This window comes from Syngnathus scovelli, chromosome 22, assembly GCF_024217435.2.
Source record: "Syngnathus scovelli strain Florida chromosome 22, RoL_Ssco_1.2, whole genome shotgun sequence".
NCBI lineage: Eukaryota > Metazoa > Chordata > Actinopteri > Syngnathiformes > Syngnathidae > Syngnathus > Syngnathus scovelli.
Genome location: NC_090868.1, coordinates 2,614,600 through 2,627,047, shown reverse-complemented (window position 1 = coordinate 2,627,047; position 12,448 = coordinate 2,614,600). Strand labels below are relative to the sequence as shown.

The following is a 12,448-nucleotide window of genomic DNA, read 5'->3' as shown; positions in this document are numbered from 1 at the left end:
GTAATTAAAAAAATAAATAAAATCTTTCACACGTTGAAGCTGAGCAAGTCGACGCCTCCAGGGAAGCGGGTCTCCCTCAAAACACTGCGACTTCAGAGCGATGTCACAGCAGTCCGTTCACCTCTGATCAGATCGTGTCACATCCCGGTCGCCATCTGCAGAAACAGAAACAAATGTTAGAAACTCAGAGCACCCCAAGTTGTCGGTCACTTGCATACTTGATCACAGCGGCTAGCTACTATTGGTGACCGTCACCGGGTCGGATCGGGCCTTGCGCCTCCCACTTTTGCATCCGGCCTGCAAATGGCAGAACATGCAATGAGTTGGGCGCTGCTCGCATCATTACGTCTTCCTCGTGGATCGGCTCGCCCAAACACTGCCCCCTACACCTAGAGAACAAAGGACACACAGCTTAGATCAAGCACGACAGTGGTAGGTTAGAAAAAGACAAAATGTTACCGACTCGCTCCAATGCGGTCCTACACCTAGGGGAGAATAAAGAACGCAAGTACCACAGTGGTGGTAGGTTAGGGTTAGATGAAGTGCAACAGTGGCAGGTTAGAAAAAGACAAAATGGTACAAGTCAAATTGCAAAATTGGACATTCTGGATCGGCTCGCTCCAACGCCGCCCTACACCGATGGGGGAGAACAAAGAACGCAGCAAGCACAACAGTGGCAGGTTAGAAAAAGACACAAAATGGTACAAGTCATATGGCAAGCTTGGACATTGGGCTCCTCATCAAAGTTCAGTTTTGCCTCCATCCAAGTCACCACGTCCTCCCCCAAGTGAGCCGTCAATGGCAACCAAGCACAAGACACCGCTGGATCCAGATAAGCCACAACCTCTTAAGCAAGAGCAACCGTCAGACCCCCAAACACTGTCCACACCTGCAACCTAACCAAAGGCAACCACACTGCCCCCTCCTGGGCACATGATCCGCACATGTTGACTTTTGCAGCGTTCTGCTTGATTCTTGACTTGATATAGCATTGCTCTTTTGGATATGGCCATTGCTCCTTTGGATATGGCCATTGCTCCTTTGGATAGGCCATTGCTCCTTTGGATAGGCCATTGCTCCTTTGGATAGGCCATTGCTCCTTTGGATAGGCCATTCATTGCTCCTTTGGATATGGCATTGATCCTTTGGATATGGCATTGATCCTTTGGATATGGCATTGATCCTTTGGATATGGCATTGCTCCTTTTGAAATGGAATCATCCTTTTCCTCATCCCACTCGGCTCCTCTTGCAGCCTGCAAACACACGCATACACCATTAATTGTGTGCTGGAAAGCTGAAACTTTGCACAAACTTGTTTTCACCTGATTTAGGACTAGTCTTCCTCAGTGTCCTCAACATCACTGAGATGGCTCAAGAGCCTCCCGCTTGCTTTGTGTCCAAGGATGCTGGCTCGGTGGCCTTTTATAGCGCTACAAAAGAAACAGAAATTATTGCAACAATTATAGACATCCAGTAGAGTGGCAATGGCATGATATTTTTCAACAATTATACATACCAAGTAAAGTTCTAAATGCAATATATATATTTAGGGGCAATGGCATGATATGTTTGCAACAATTATACATACTAAGTATAGTTTTATATATTTAATATAGATTTATAATTAGCATTATATTGTAATAAGTTAAAATAATTACAATCATTATCAGAATTATCATTAAGATTTTAATTTTATTATCCATCAACTCACCTCACATCCGACAGATGATCCAGGGTTTGCGGCGTCGCACGAATTGAGCAGAGTCGTTCAAAACGGGAGAAAATAACGCGCGCAAATGTTTGTTGTGTAACGGAACACGGGCGGGCGCCATCTTTAAATAGATTTGGGCGCCATCTTTGAACAGACTGAGGCGGGCGGGCGCCATCTTTGAACAGACTGAGGCGGGCGGGCGCCATCTTTGAACAGACTGAGGCGGGCGGGCGCCATCTTTGAACAGATTTGGGTCACGAATCTCTGATTTCGACATGACGTAACTTACTCGTCACATTCATAAGTTTGTATAACAAGGAAATAGCGCGCACACATCTGAACAGAACCAATATAACAGACGATCATAATTGTTTATTTGGCTATATTCAAACGTTTCCTATAGCCAGACAAACAACGTAAAAACGAATGAAAAAATGCTGGCCAGCATTAAAAAAAAAAAAAACGCGAAAGACACTTGAAATACTGTCGCGGCAAAATGACCGAAGCGCGCCACAACGCGACGCAAAGTCGATTGTGGCGTGCCGTGGGCAAACCTCAAACACTTTTGAGTTCCTGGAGAGCGAAAATCCTGCACGAAATAGTAAAAGGCATCGTAAGAAACGCCAAACATTTGCTCGCGAGCGTGAAAATCCTGCAACAAACAAACACGGCGTCCGTCGTGAGAAACGGCAAGACACGACAAACATTTGCTGGCTTACCTGACAAACCGCAACGCGTTCGGTGGCACTTGCATTTGATAACTCCTCTTGAGCGCACCTGTCTCCAATTCACTTGAAGACGTGACGTCACATCCGCCAATTCAAATATTCTTCTTCTCCTTCTCGTCCAACGGCGCTTTGCACACTAGCGCCATCAGGTGACCTGTCATGGTGACAGGATTGCTTCGCTGACTATACGCTTACAATGTAAAACTTCAGGCTTAAGTGCTCAACTGAGACCGCAGGACACTTATTTATTTATTTTATTTATTCGTTTATTTTACCGATTGAAGTGTTCATGAGGTGTACCTAATAACAGGCCACTTAATTAGGGGGGAAAATAATAGGTACACTCCATGAGGTAAAAAAATTAAATGAATAAAAAAAAAAAGGTTTGTGACTATCCATGGTCATCTTAATTGACATCATAAACAATGTACACAAGAACACTGACACATTTTAGGAGTCTGCAGCTTTTATAAGAATTCAAGTAAGTAATTCACTGTCATTAAAAAAGGTCAATAATGCAATTTGTATCCAGCTGGCAGGATGCATTATGCTGCAGAATGAGAAGAGAGGTAATAGTTGTCGTCATGGTAACATACACACATCTACTATTTTAGTGCACGTACCGCTTCAATTTACATGCCCAGTTCAACAGTCACAAGTCGATTTTCTCAGTGGCTTTCGTGGAATCGTTTTGATGCTGCATACGTTGGGTCGCAGCGTTGGTCACAAGTACTCACTGGGAGGCAATTGTTTTTTTTTTTGGTCGCATTGAGTTCACACCAAGTGCATTCTTTAAATAGCCTCAGAAGAGAAGGCGGGCAGGCCTGCTTCGCCGAGCGCAGGGGAAATGTCAGTGGCTTAACAGTCCCCATGCTGCTAAGCTACTTTGCAAGAAGGAATAAAAGCCTCAATACAGCTCCTTAGTGAGAGCAATATCCGATTCAATTGGCCTTAGCCAATTGTGGAAGTAATTTGTCAATGATTCATCCTCAAACGTTGTAATACTTTGGGAGATTGACAATGTTAGCGTACGTTGGCATATTTTTGCTTTCCTCTCATTTGTCAATTTAAAATGGACGCAATTTAAACTACTGGAGGAATATATTTTTAGTGGCGTCCTACATGTCGTGCAATTTTAATGTACAGTTTCCAATTAGTTGCTGACAAGACAAATTAGGCTAAGGCAGTTCAAAATGAGCAAAATTGTTTTTGGGCAGGGTTCCACAGCTAATGCGAGGTTTTGCTGTGTAATGATATAATGCTCCCTGAGGTAAGGAAGGGCAGATGAATAGCAAGAAGTTCCCAGCGACCATTGTTGCTACTAATGTATTTTTAATTTCCCATGAAGTGACTGGAGTCCTCATGCGACCACTACGCCATAATTGGTTGCCCTGCGCGAACATCACTCAGCCTAACAAGCGCATGGGCACAAACCTTTGGTTGAGAATATCCATGCTTTAAAAAAACAAAAAAAACATAATATGACAGGTTATCATATAGATGATTTATTTACATTTTCTATTTACACTTTTCTTCATTTCAAAAATTTCTGTACATTTTTGTCCATTCGGGAACCCTTCTGTGAGCAAATGTAAGGGATTTTATTTATTTATTTATTTATTTATTTTTGTTCAACTGAGGGGAGCAAGACCTACTACGGGGGATGTCATTGCAGGAGATTCTTCAACGATGGTTTGAGGTTCAGTGTATTTGTTGTAGGCTGAAGAAGGCTGCAGCCATTTCCTCACTGCGAGGAACCTTGTGGGAGCACACTGGCATTAAATTAACACTAAATCCATAAAACTGAAAGAGGAACATTTACAGTATGTAAAAAATCAAAGCCAGATTTTCTTCCCCCCCACAAGTTTCAACAGTGTTCATCTTTCAGTTTGCAGTGTGGAATAAGGCAACAAAAGCGACATGTTGATAAGCCCCGCCCCCCATCCAAACAAGGCTTGAGTGTACCTAATGTATCAGTATCAAAATAATAATGTAAACAAAATAAAGGATATGACATGAGGAGAACGTCCAATTTCAATTGCATTTGAAATCCAGAAGAATAAGAGTCCACTTTGAACGGGGGGGAGGTTTCTTGCACACTTTGCCCTTTTCGCCGTCTTCTGTTGACTTGACACAACAGTCAAAAAAGGTCAGCAAAAAAAAAAAAGTTCTCCCGAATGTCTCCCCATGTAGTAGAATGCGAATTTTTTTTGAGTCAAATAAAAAAAAGTTCAGTGCTACATCCGCTCAGTTTCTCAAATCTCCTTTAGGGCAATGTGGTCCTTCCACTGAAGAATCTTCAGGTCATCATCTCTTATAGTGGTTAGGTGCGTCAGCAAAGGCGAACTTCAACCGGTAGGCCTCGGCCAGCAGCACGCTGACTTCCTCGTTGCCCCAGTGCATGGTGGGAAGGTTCTGCAGGAGAATCATGAGGCCCTTTCGGAAAGAACAGATCATTTAGATCGAGGCGGCCGTGTACAGTACACTACCGAATGATCGTTTAAATATTTCACATTGTATTACGGGGGAGGAAAAAAAAAAATGTAATCAGCAATAAAAAAGCCCTTTGGAAGACATTATTGCCTCCAAAACTGATTTTCAAATTAATTTTGTTTGTGTAAACAGATTTAATGCATACATAAAATAAAAAGTGTAATTATTTTGCATTGACTTATAATGGGCTTCTTATCCCATGCTAAAAACCTTTTTGTTCAATACGGCACACACACACACACACACACACACACAGAATTGATAGTGGAAACATTATCTCCCCAGAGGCGGTAATTAAGTCATTTTTCATGCAGACACACAAAACACTTGCCGAATATGACCCATTATTTGCTGTTTACATCTCTACTTTTTTGCAAATGGAACGACTAATTCCACTTATTTAAGGTTTGGCTACGAAGAAAAGTAAACATTGGAAAACGCCGCTGATGGGTTCAAAGAGAAATCAGCACAATCTTTAAAGTCAGGAAGATTACAAATGGGATTGAATCGGAAATTTCAAAAGTAAACAGGTGGGTGAAGATGTTAAAAGGATTCAAATAAATAAATAAATGTCTAACTAAAATTTATGCTCCGCTGCACGTATTGAATGTTTACAACGAGAAGGTACTTTGTATTATGGCTGTGTTCGCCATATTAAGACAAACTTGTTCCATGATTGTTTTTTTTTTCTCTTCCTTGAGTTTTTAATGAGGAGCTGAGACAACCTTAATGACTTCGCAACCGGGGGCATTTATATTCTGAGTGGTGCCTTTTAAAAAAAAAAAAAAAGCCAACTTTTCTCTCACTAATTAAGTTGCCATTCATTTTTTTTTTTTTTTTCCCTATCGCCCATCAGGCACTTTGCTGTGTTTCACCTCTCGCATCGTGACTAACTTTAAAAGGTGAGCGGGAGACAGGGAAAAGTTTGGCGACATGTTTGCGTGGCGTTTAAAAGCGACGAGATAATTAAGTAAACATGAACGGCGGATCACGGGCCTTTCGACGTTTTTAGTGAGAAGACAAAAGCAATGAGAAACTCATTAAACCAGAGGTGTCAAACAATTTTTTCATGACTGTCAACCAAAATAAATGTATGAGCACCTCATATTAGATACAGTAAAAGCTACAAAACAAACTGACAAATAACAGTAAAAACTCGTCAAATATTTAAAAAAAAATATATATATATATTATTAAAAGTGAAGACAATTTGCAATTCTAGTAATGACACACGAATTTGATGCACAATTTGTCTTCGCCGGCCACATAAAGTGGAGATTCAACCAACTCCACTAACTTGCTAGCTAAGCTCGCTAATAAGCAGTCTTGGCCAACAGCTGCTTGTTTTGAGGGCCTGACCTTCTCCGACCCCCCCAAGCAGTGTTCACAAAGACACACTCCCTCTGAAGATTCTTGACTGGAAGCTTTTGGAGAAAAGAGCGGAAGGGGAAGGAGAGAAAGGGCGCCTGATGGGCTTTCAGCCGGGCCTTTCGCTCATCTGTATTCCGCCGAGCGTCACCATCCGCTCGCCGCTTTCACCGCTGCACGAGTATTTATGCTAATTCACGTCCTCGCACGAGCGGCAAACGGTACATAACGTTTACAATTAAAGTGGCCCGCCGACGTCTTGCCGTGCGCTTTCGACGGAGGGCGAGGCGACTGGAGCGTTGTTAATCGGAGTCCTAAGAGAAGAAAGTGGATCTGGGAGACATTCGAAGTAGTGCGTGCCTCATGTTGTGTTGAATGTTTGAATATTGGACGCTCGTGGTTCTGGAAGCCCGAGGCTAAACAGCATGTTTCGGCCTCCCCCAAGGCTCTTCGCCGCGTGCGCTTCATCAGTCAAAGAAAAATATCTCGCGTGTTCACTTGATCTGATGGATATTTCTGTCGCGTTTATAGAATTTATTTTTTTTTTTTTTACAGCAACTGCAGGAAGCTTAGCATGTGCTAGCATATGTCCATAAATCGCCAAGGTCGTCTAACGGCAGATCAAGTCCTGCTTTGTGTCATGGATGGTGACTGAGGAGCTTCATTAGGGCCATATTTCAGCTCGCTAACCATCTGCCGGGTATCACTTCAACGAGGCTATGGGCTTTAATTGCAGCCGTCTCGGCTTTCGGGAAGGAGCGCGCTCGGGCTCAAACGCGCAGGTGGTGTGGCGCCCGCCACCAGTGAACCGCTTTCATATTATTCCAAAAAAAAAGTGTTTGCAAACAAACTTGTCGCATCTAATAGGTGCCTCCTCCATGAAATGTTTCTTAATAGCTTATATATTCCCCTGGCCCAAAGAAAAATAAATAAAACGTGTTCATTATGTGCGCGTGTGGCTTCCTGCTGCTATTTAAGAACAGAGATTCATTTGTCCCGCAGCACCAACACATTGATCCGACACGACTGTACGTGGTGTGTTACACGCACTCACGAAAAAAAAAGGCAATTAGCTCGCCGTCCCCTTCACTTGGCGAGCCTTAAAGTGCTTAATGGCTATTGATATTGAGGGGAAAGCAGATTGCCAATAGAGTCGGGCGGCGCTGAGGCTCTTACTTTAAGAGACGGTTGTGTTTGCTTTTACGTTGTTGTGTTGCGAGCTGAATCGCGCCTCGCTCGCTGTTGTATGCAACGACACTGACAATCAAATTTTATCCGGCTTTTAACACACATTGGAGCATTTTCAGTTTTGGTCTTCCCCGGTACACCTCAAAACTCATATTTTAAGTTTTTAAATTAGTTAATGTGTTTTTAATCAATGCAGCTTTTGCTATTACTTATATTGATTATGCTGGATGGATAGTCATGCTATTTTGTGGATTTTTCAATCTCAGGCTTTATTTGGGGGTGTAATTCCACCTTTAGCCACTAGGTGGCCTACCTGCAACTTTTAAATAAAGAGTGGTGAAGAGAAAAAAGTTTACAGAGTGTCTAAGTTTTTATGATCCTGCCTTGGCGCCTTCAGAAAGCAATGCATGTTTTTAAATAATGATAAAAAAATATTTAAAAATTATTTTGAATAACGCCAGTTATTTGCTTTTTCTATAATCGAAGGGGGGAATTTAGTCAGTAAATTTGTGTTTGTGATTTTTTTTTTTTTTTTTAAAGGCCATAAGCTATTCCGCAGGGTCTCCGAAATCCACTTAAAAGGATGCCCATGGAGTGCAGACCTCCGCCAAAGCAACATGTTCAGAAGCCACATCAAATAAACCAATCAAACCAAAGAGGGCCATGTCGCTAGCGAGATGAAACGGCGCTAAGTGAAGTGAGGGTACCGGCGCTTTAAGCCTTTCAAGGTGCCTCAACACACATTCAGAAGATATGCACTTGTAACCAACTGTTTTCTCTGACATGCATCATTCCACCCCCTGACCTCCCTTGCACAGCTACATGTAGACACACACACACACACACACGTGCGCGATGGCTGTCACCCGCGTGCACACACTCCAGGTAGCCGGCGCTGGTAATGGTGTTTTGCGGCATCCTGAGGTGTAATGGGCAAAGGCACTGCTCCGTCAGGGCCATTAGCTTTCTGTAGCTCATATAATTACACTAAATGGGCCCTCTGGCAAACAGTGGGCGAGAAAAGAGGAGTCGCCCATGTGGCACGCGAGGAGAGGTGCACACGTGAAAATGGCCGGGCCGAGTCACGGAAAGACAGGTGGATGAAAGCCTGGCTGTGTCGTTCCAATGGCTAATGAGGCGATGCTTTGCACATTTGGAAAATACTTCTTAGCCTTTTTATTGTGCGATTGTTATGACACTTCAAATTTGGTTTTCTCAAATAGATCGCGGGACCTAAATGACTGCAAGCGGCCAATATTTCAGGGCGAGAGGAGCCCAAAAGAGAACGGCAGCGCGTTAAATGCCACCCGGCGAGCCCCGAGAAGCGGGCTAATTAAACCTGTTCTTTGTAGCTTGTTGGCTCCATCTTCACACACGCGCTCGCTCGCACACAAAAACACACCAAGGAGCAGTTGCCAGGCAACAAGTCGAGACTCCATGAAGTCCCTAAATCCTGGACAGTTGGTTAGTTAACACGGGGCACCTTAACCCGGCACGTCATTCAAACATTTTCGTCTGACATATTTGCTCGACCTGCCACGGGTTTTCATCCTCAACCTGCACTCTGGATTTTTATTTGAAATTTTTTTTTTTCTCTACATCAAAATGTGTCAGCATCTCCCTCGATGTTAGCGTGTGTGTTTTTTTTACGTGTGTGACAAGTGGAAATAAAACGCTGCAATATGTGCGGCATTATTTATGGGCATGTCGAGGTCTCTTGAGTGCGCCTCGTTCAGCGGTAGGAGAAAGGTATGACGAGCACATGCGCTAGCGGGCACGCATCCCAGGTCGGCGGTTAGCCGTTAGCGCGCTCGGCCATGCGGAACGCCGGAGGGCGGATTGCTCGAGGAGGAAACCCGCCTCCGCCCTCCCGCTTTTCATTTGGCGGCTTAACCGGTCCCAGCCAACGCGGCGGCGGAGGTTTCACGCTTTAGTTGGCGTACGACGCCCGATAACCGCCGGCAAATTATCATTTTAAATGATTTTCTTCCTGTCGGTTAATTAAAAGCATTAATGTGAATCAATCATTCACTCGCACCAAGTGGGGCGACGGCGGCGGCGGCGGGGATGCAACGTCACACGCCGCAGATGCTCGATATTTGTCATTGAAAACAATTAGCTCGCACTCGAAGTTCGACGGACTGTAAATGGGCTTTTTTTGGGATAAACAAAAACAACTCCGGATTTAAAATCAGCATTAGCTTGGACTTTTTTTATTTGTCGCTCATAAAACCACGCTATTTAAGTTGCTGTTTAAAATTCTCCGACGACCCACTGAGGCACGAAACCAAGTTGGGTCTGAAGCAGATTGGAATTTATTTTTTTGTCATCTCCCCTTCCTGTTTACTCGCCGTTTTCTTTTTCTGTGACAGCCTACTTAGGCGGAACGCTGAATTAGCCGCTTTGTTTTTGACAAGTAAGGAAATTCATTATGCACTTTTTCCTCGTTGCTTTTAAACAGTTTGAAACATTGATTTTTATTCTTCCGACTGTTTTCTTTGAAAGTTTCATAAGCATTCCTTGCCTGTATTGAATTTATTACTCTATTAAAAAGAATTACTGAGAACATATAAATACACGCAGATTAAATGCCTGCTTCAAAACGTAAATAGCATAACATGTTTCCATGTCAACTTCCACCTGAATTGATTTATTTATCATATGCTTCTGACGCCTACATTAGGGGGGGAGGGGGGGGGGGGCACGAGTGGGCTGTGCGAGTTGATAAGAAGTTGCTCAGCAGGCCCTTAAGAACCTGCCAGGCCCACGTCTGAACCGGCGCACTCGCTGGATCAGAAGCAGAAATCTCGGCGAATTAAACCTCTAAAGCCGAGGGAAGAGCGGGAACTTTTTTTCCCCGGCTCCCCCGCTGACATTAATCTGCGCCCGGAAATACTTGGTGTTCTTTTTGGGGCGGATCAATTTGCGAGCGGAATTTGGCGATGGATCAAGGAGGGCCGCGGTACATGAAGACATTTTGGCCGAGTGCGTTTTGCCATTTTGAATGGCGCACAGCTAGCGCCGCTGTCGTAGCTCGCCAGCGCAGTTAAAAGAGTCAGGTTTCCCGCCGAGCGGGCCAGCAATGTCACCTTCTGGCAGCTGTCTAGCGCCACCCGACTTCTGAACCTTACAGTTAATGACCATAGAGGGAATGGAGAAGGATGCGGACCATGAACAACTCCACAATTACAGCCCGGTGGATTTCCCGCGCCTTATTGAGCGCCGCTATGAATTACCTGAAAGTCTCGCTCTTCTAAAATCTCTTTCCGCCACCTCACCAGGAAAGCTGCGCAGACGTAGAGATGGAAATGGGAGAAACCCTCCGGTTCAGCCTAAAGGGGAAGGAGATAAAAAAAAAAAAGTTGCTGTTGATTCGACGACGTCGAGCAAGTCAACAACGCTTCCTTCCGTTTCATTTTGACACATTTAAATCATTAAGCTAGCGAGAACATTTGCTGCCACAATCCACAAATAGGCAGAACAAGCAAGTGACACAATTCTTCTTTTCTTTGCCTTCTTATTTCAAGCTCTCATTATGTTTGGCAGTTTGCTTTTTTTTTTTTTTTTATAAGCAGCAGGGAATTAGAGTAGCGGAGAGAGAGAGAGGAGAGACAAAGGATGAGATGTTCCTTGTTCTTATTCATTTTCCTCCCGAGCCCTATCACATGGAGGATAATTACTCGGCTCTTTGAATGCGAGTCACTCTCCAAACGCGTGCGGCCCCTTTAAGGACGTCTTCTGATATTCAAAGTGGAAATGCGTTGAACTCGTTCTGGAATTTTTATTTTTTTCGTGTGCATCACCAGCACATTTTGTTGGTCTGACCGAGCGAGCGAGCAAACACAGATGAGTGAGTGCATGAGTGACACACCATGTTTATCAGCGGCCCAAAAAGATTTGTCGTTTTAATTTTCTTTTCTTCTCCCGAGTGTGGGGCTTGGAGTTCACGGCTGAGGGCACTGGTAAACTTCTACCGACTATAAAAGTGAAATTCACTCTTATCTCGCTCCCCGCAAAAAAAAAAAAAAAAGCTTTGTAGGATTCTTGCTAGGCCAGTATTTGGCAAGGCGCTGATTTCTCTCCCTTCCATGTCTAATCCTTTTTTTTTTTTAAACACCCTGCTGACCTATGTAAGTAATGCATTTGTGTTGGATGCTGTAGCTGAATTGTTTTTAAATAAACAAGCAAAAGTTTTGCTCGATTATCATAACAGTCGATTCATTCTGACGTTTTGAATACATCTCGAGCTTCATGAAAAAAGGTACGCTTGGAGAATATCTCGAGGTATTTTAAGAAAATCAAATGGGCCTCATTGTCCAAATACATGCAAAGGCAAAACATCAGGGCCGACCATCCCAACAGATTAATGTTGACAGTAATAAATGTTAGCCGCATTTGTATCATCCATCACTCTTTGTCTCGTTCCGCATCAATTTCTCTCCCTGACACACGATCCCTCCCTACTGTCCTATCTCGCCGGCGCCGCCTCGTCGTTTCAATGACGTCCGTGCCGTTATGAACTAGAAAATAAAGTTTGTCTCGCTAGTCAAGGTGACTCAGTTAAACGCGCGCGTCTCCTCTGTTGTTACGCCTCGTCGCGGCGGCCATATTGGCGGAGACGCGCTCGACTGGCTGATCAAAGCGGCGAGGAAACGGGGGAAGGGGGGGGGGGGCAAAGTAAACAAAGATGCGACTGGGAATGCGGGACTTCTGCAATGTCACAGCGGCTTCAAAACGTATTCAAAAAAGCGAGCGGCGTAGCTTCATTGATATTCCCTGCCGACCCGAGTGATGTAAGATGATCTAGCGCTGATGCAATCATTACGTGGGAAGGACAGAAACGCTGGGAAAGCACTTTTGGGGAATGTAATGTCACACTCAGGTGTCGCTCTCATATGGCAAAAGAAGGAAAAATGTTCCCACGCATGTTGCGGTCACTCAACGACGGCACGGAGAAG

The 12,448-nt window shown here is 44.1% G+C and overlaps 1 protein-coding gene across 5 annotated transcripts in view; it reads right to left on the bottom strand.

Moving 5' to 3' along the window:
- Positions 1–3,930: 3,930 nt before the first annotated feature.
- tbc1d22a (TBC1 domain family, member 22a) overlaps positions 3,931–12,448 on the bottom strand; it is a 44,874-nt gene continuing 36,356 nt past the window's right edge. For all 5 annotated transcript variants that reach the window (XM_049761334.2, XM_049761338.2, XM_068649542.1 and 2 more), the window contains 2 exons: positions 10,727–10,822; positions 3,931–4,877 (listed from right to left, as the gene is read on the bottom strand). In XM_049761334.2, coding sequence (XP_049617291.1) covers positions 4,749–4,877; positions 10,727–10,822 — 225 coding nt within the window. In that variant the 3' untranslated portion in view covers positions 3,931–4,748. The remainder of the gene's footprint in view (positions 4,878–10,726; positions 10,823–12,448) is intronic.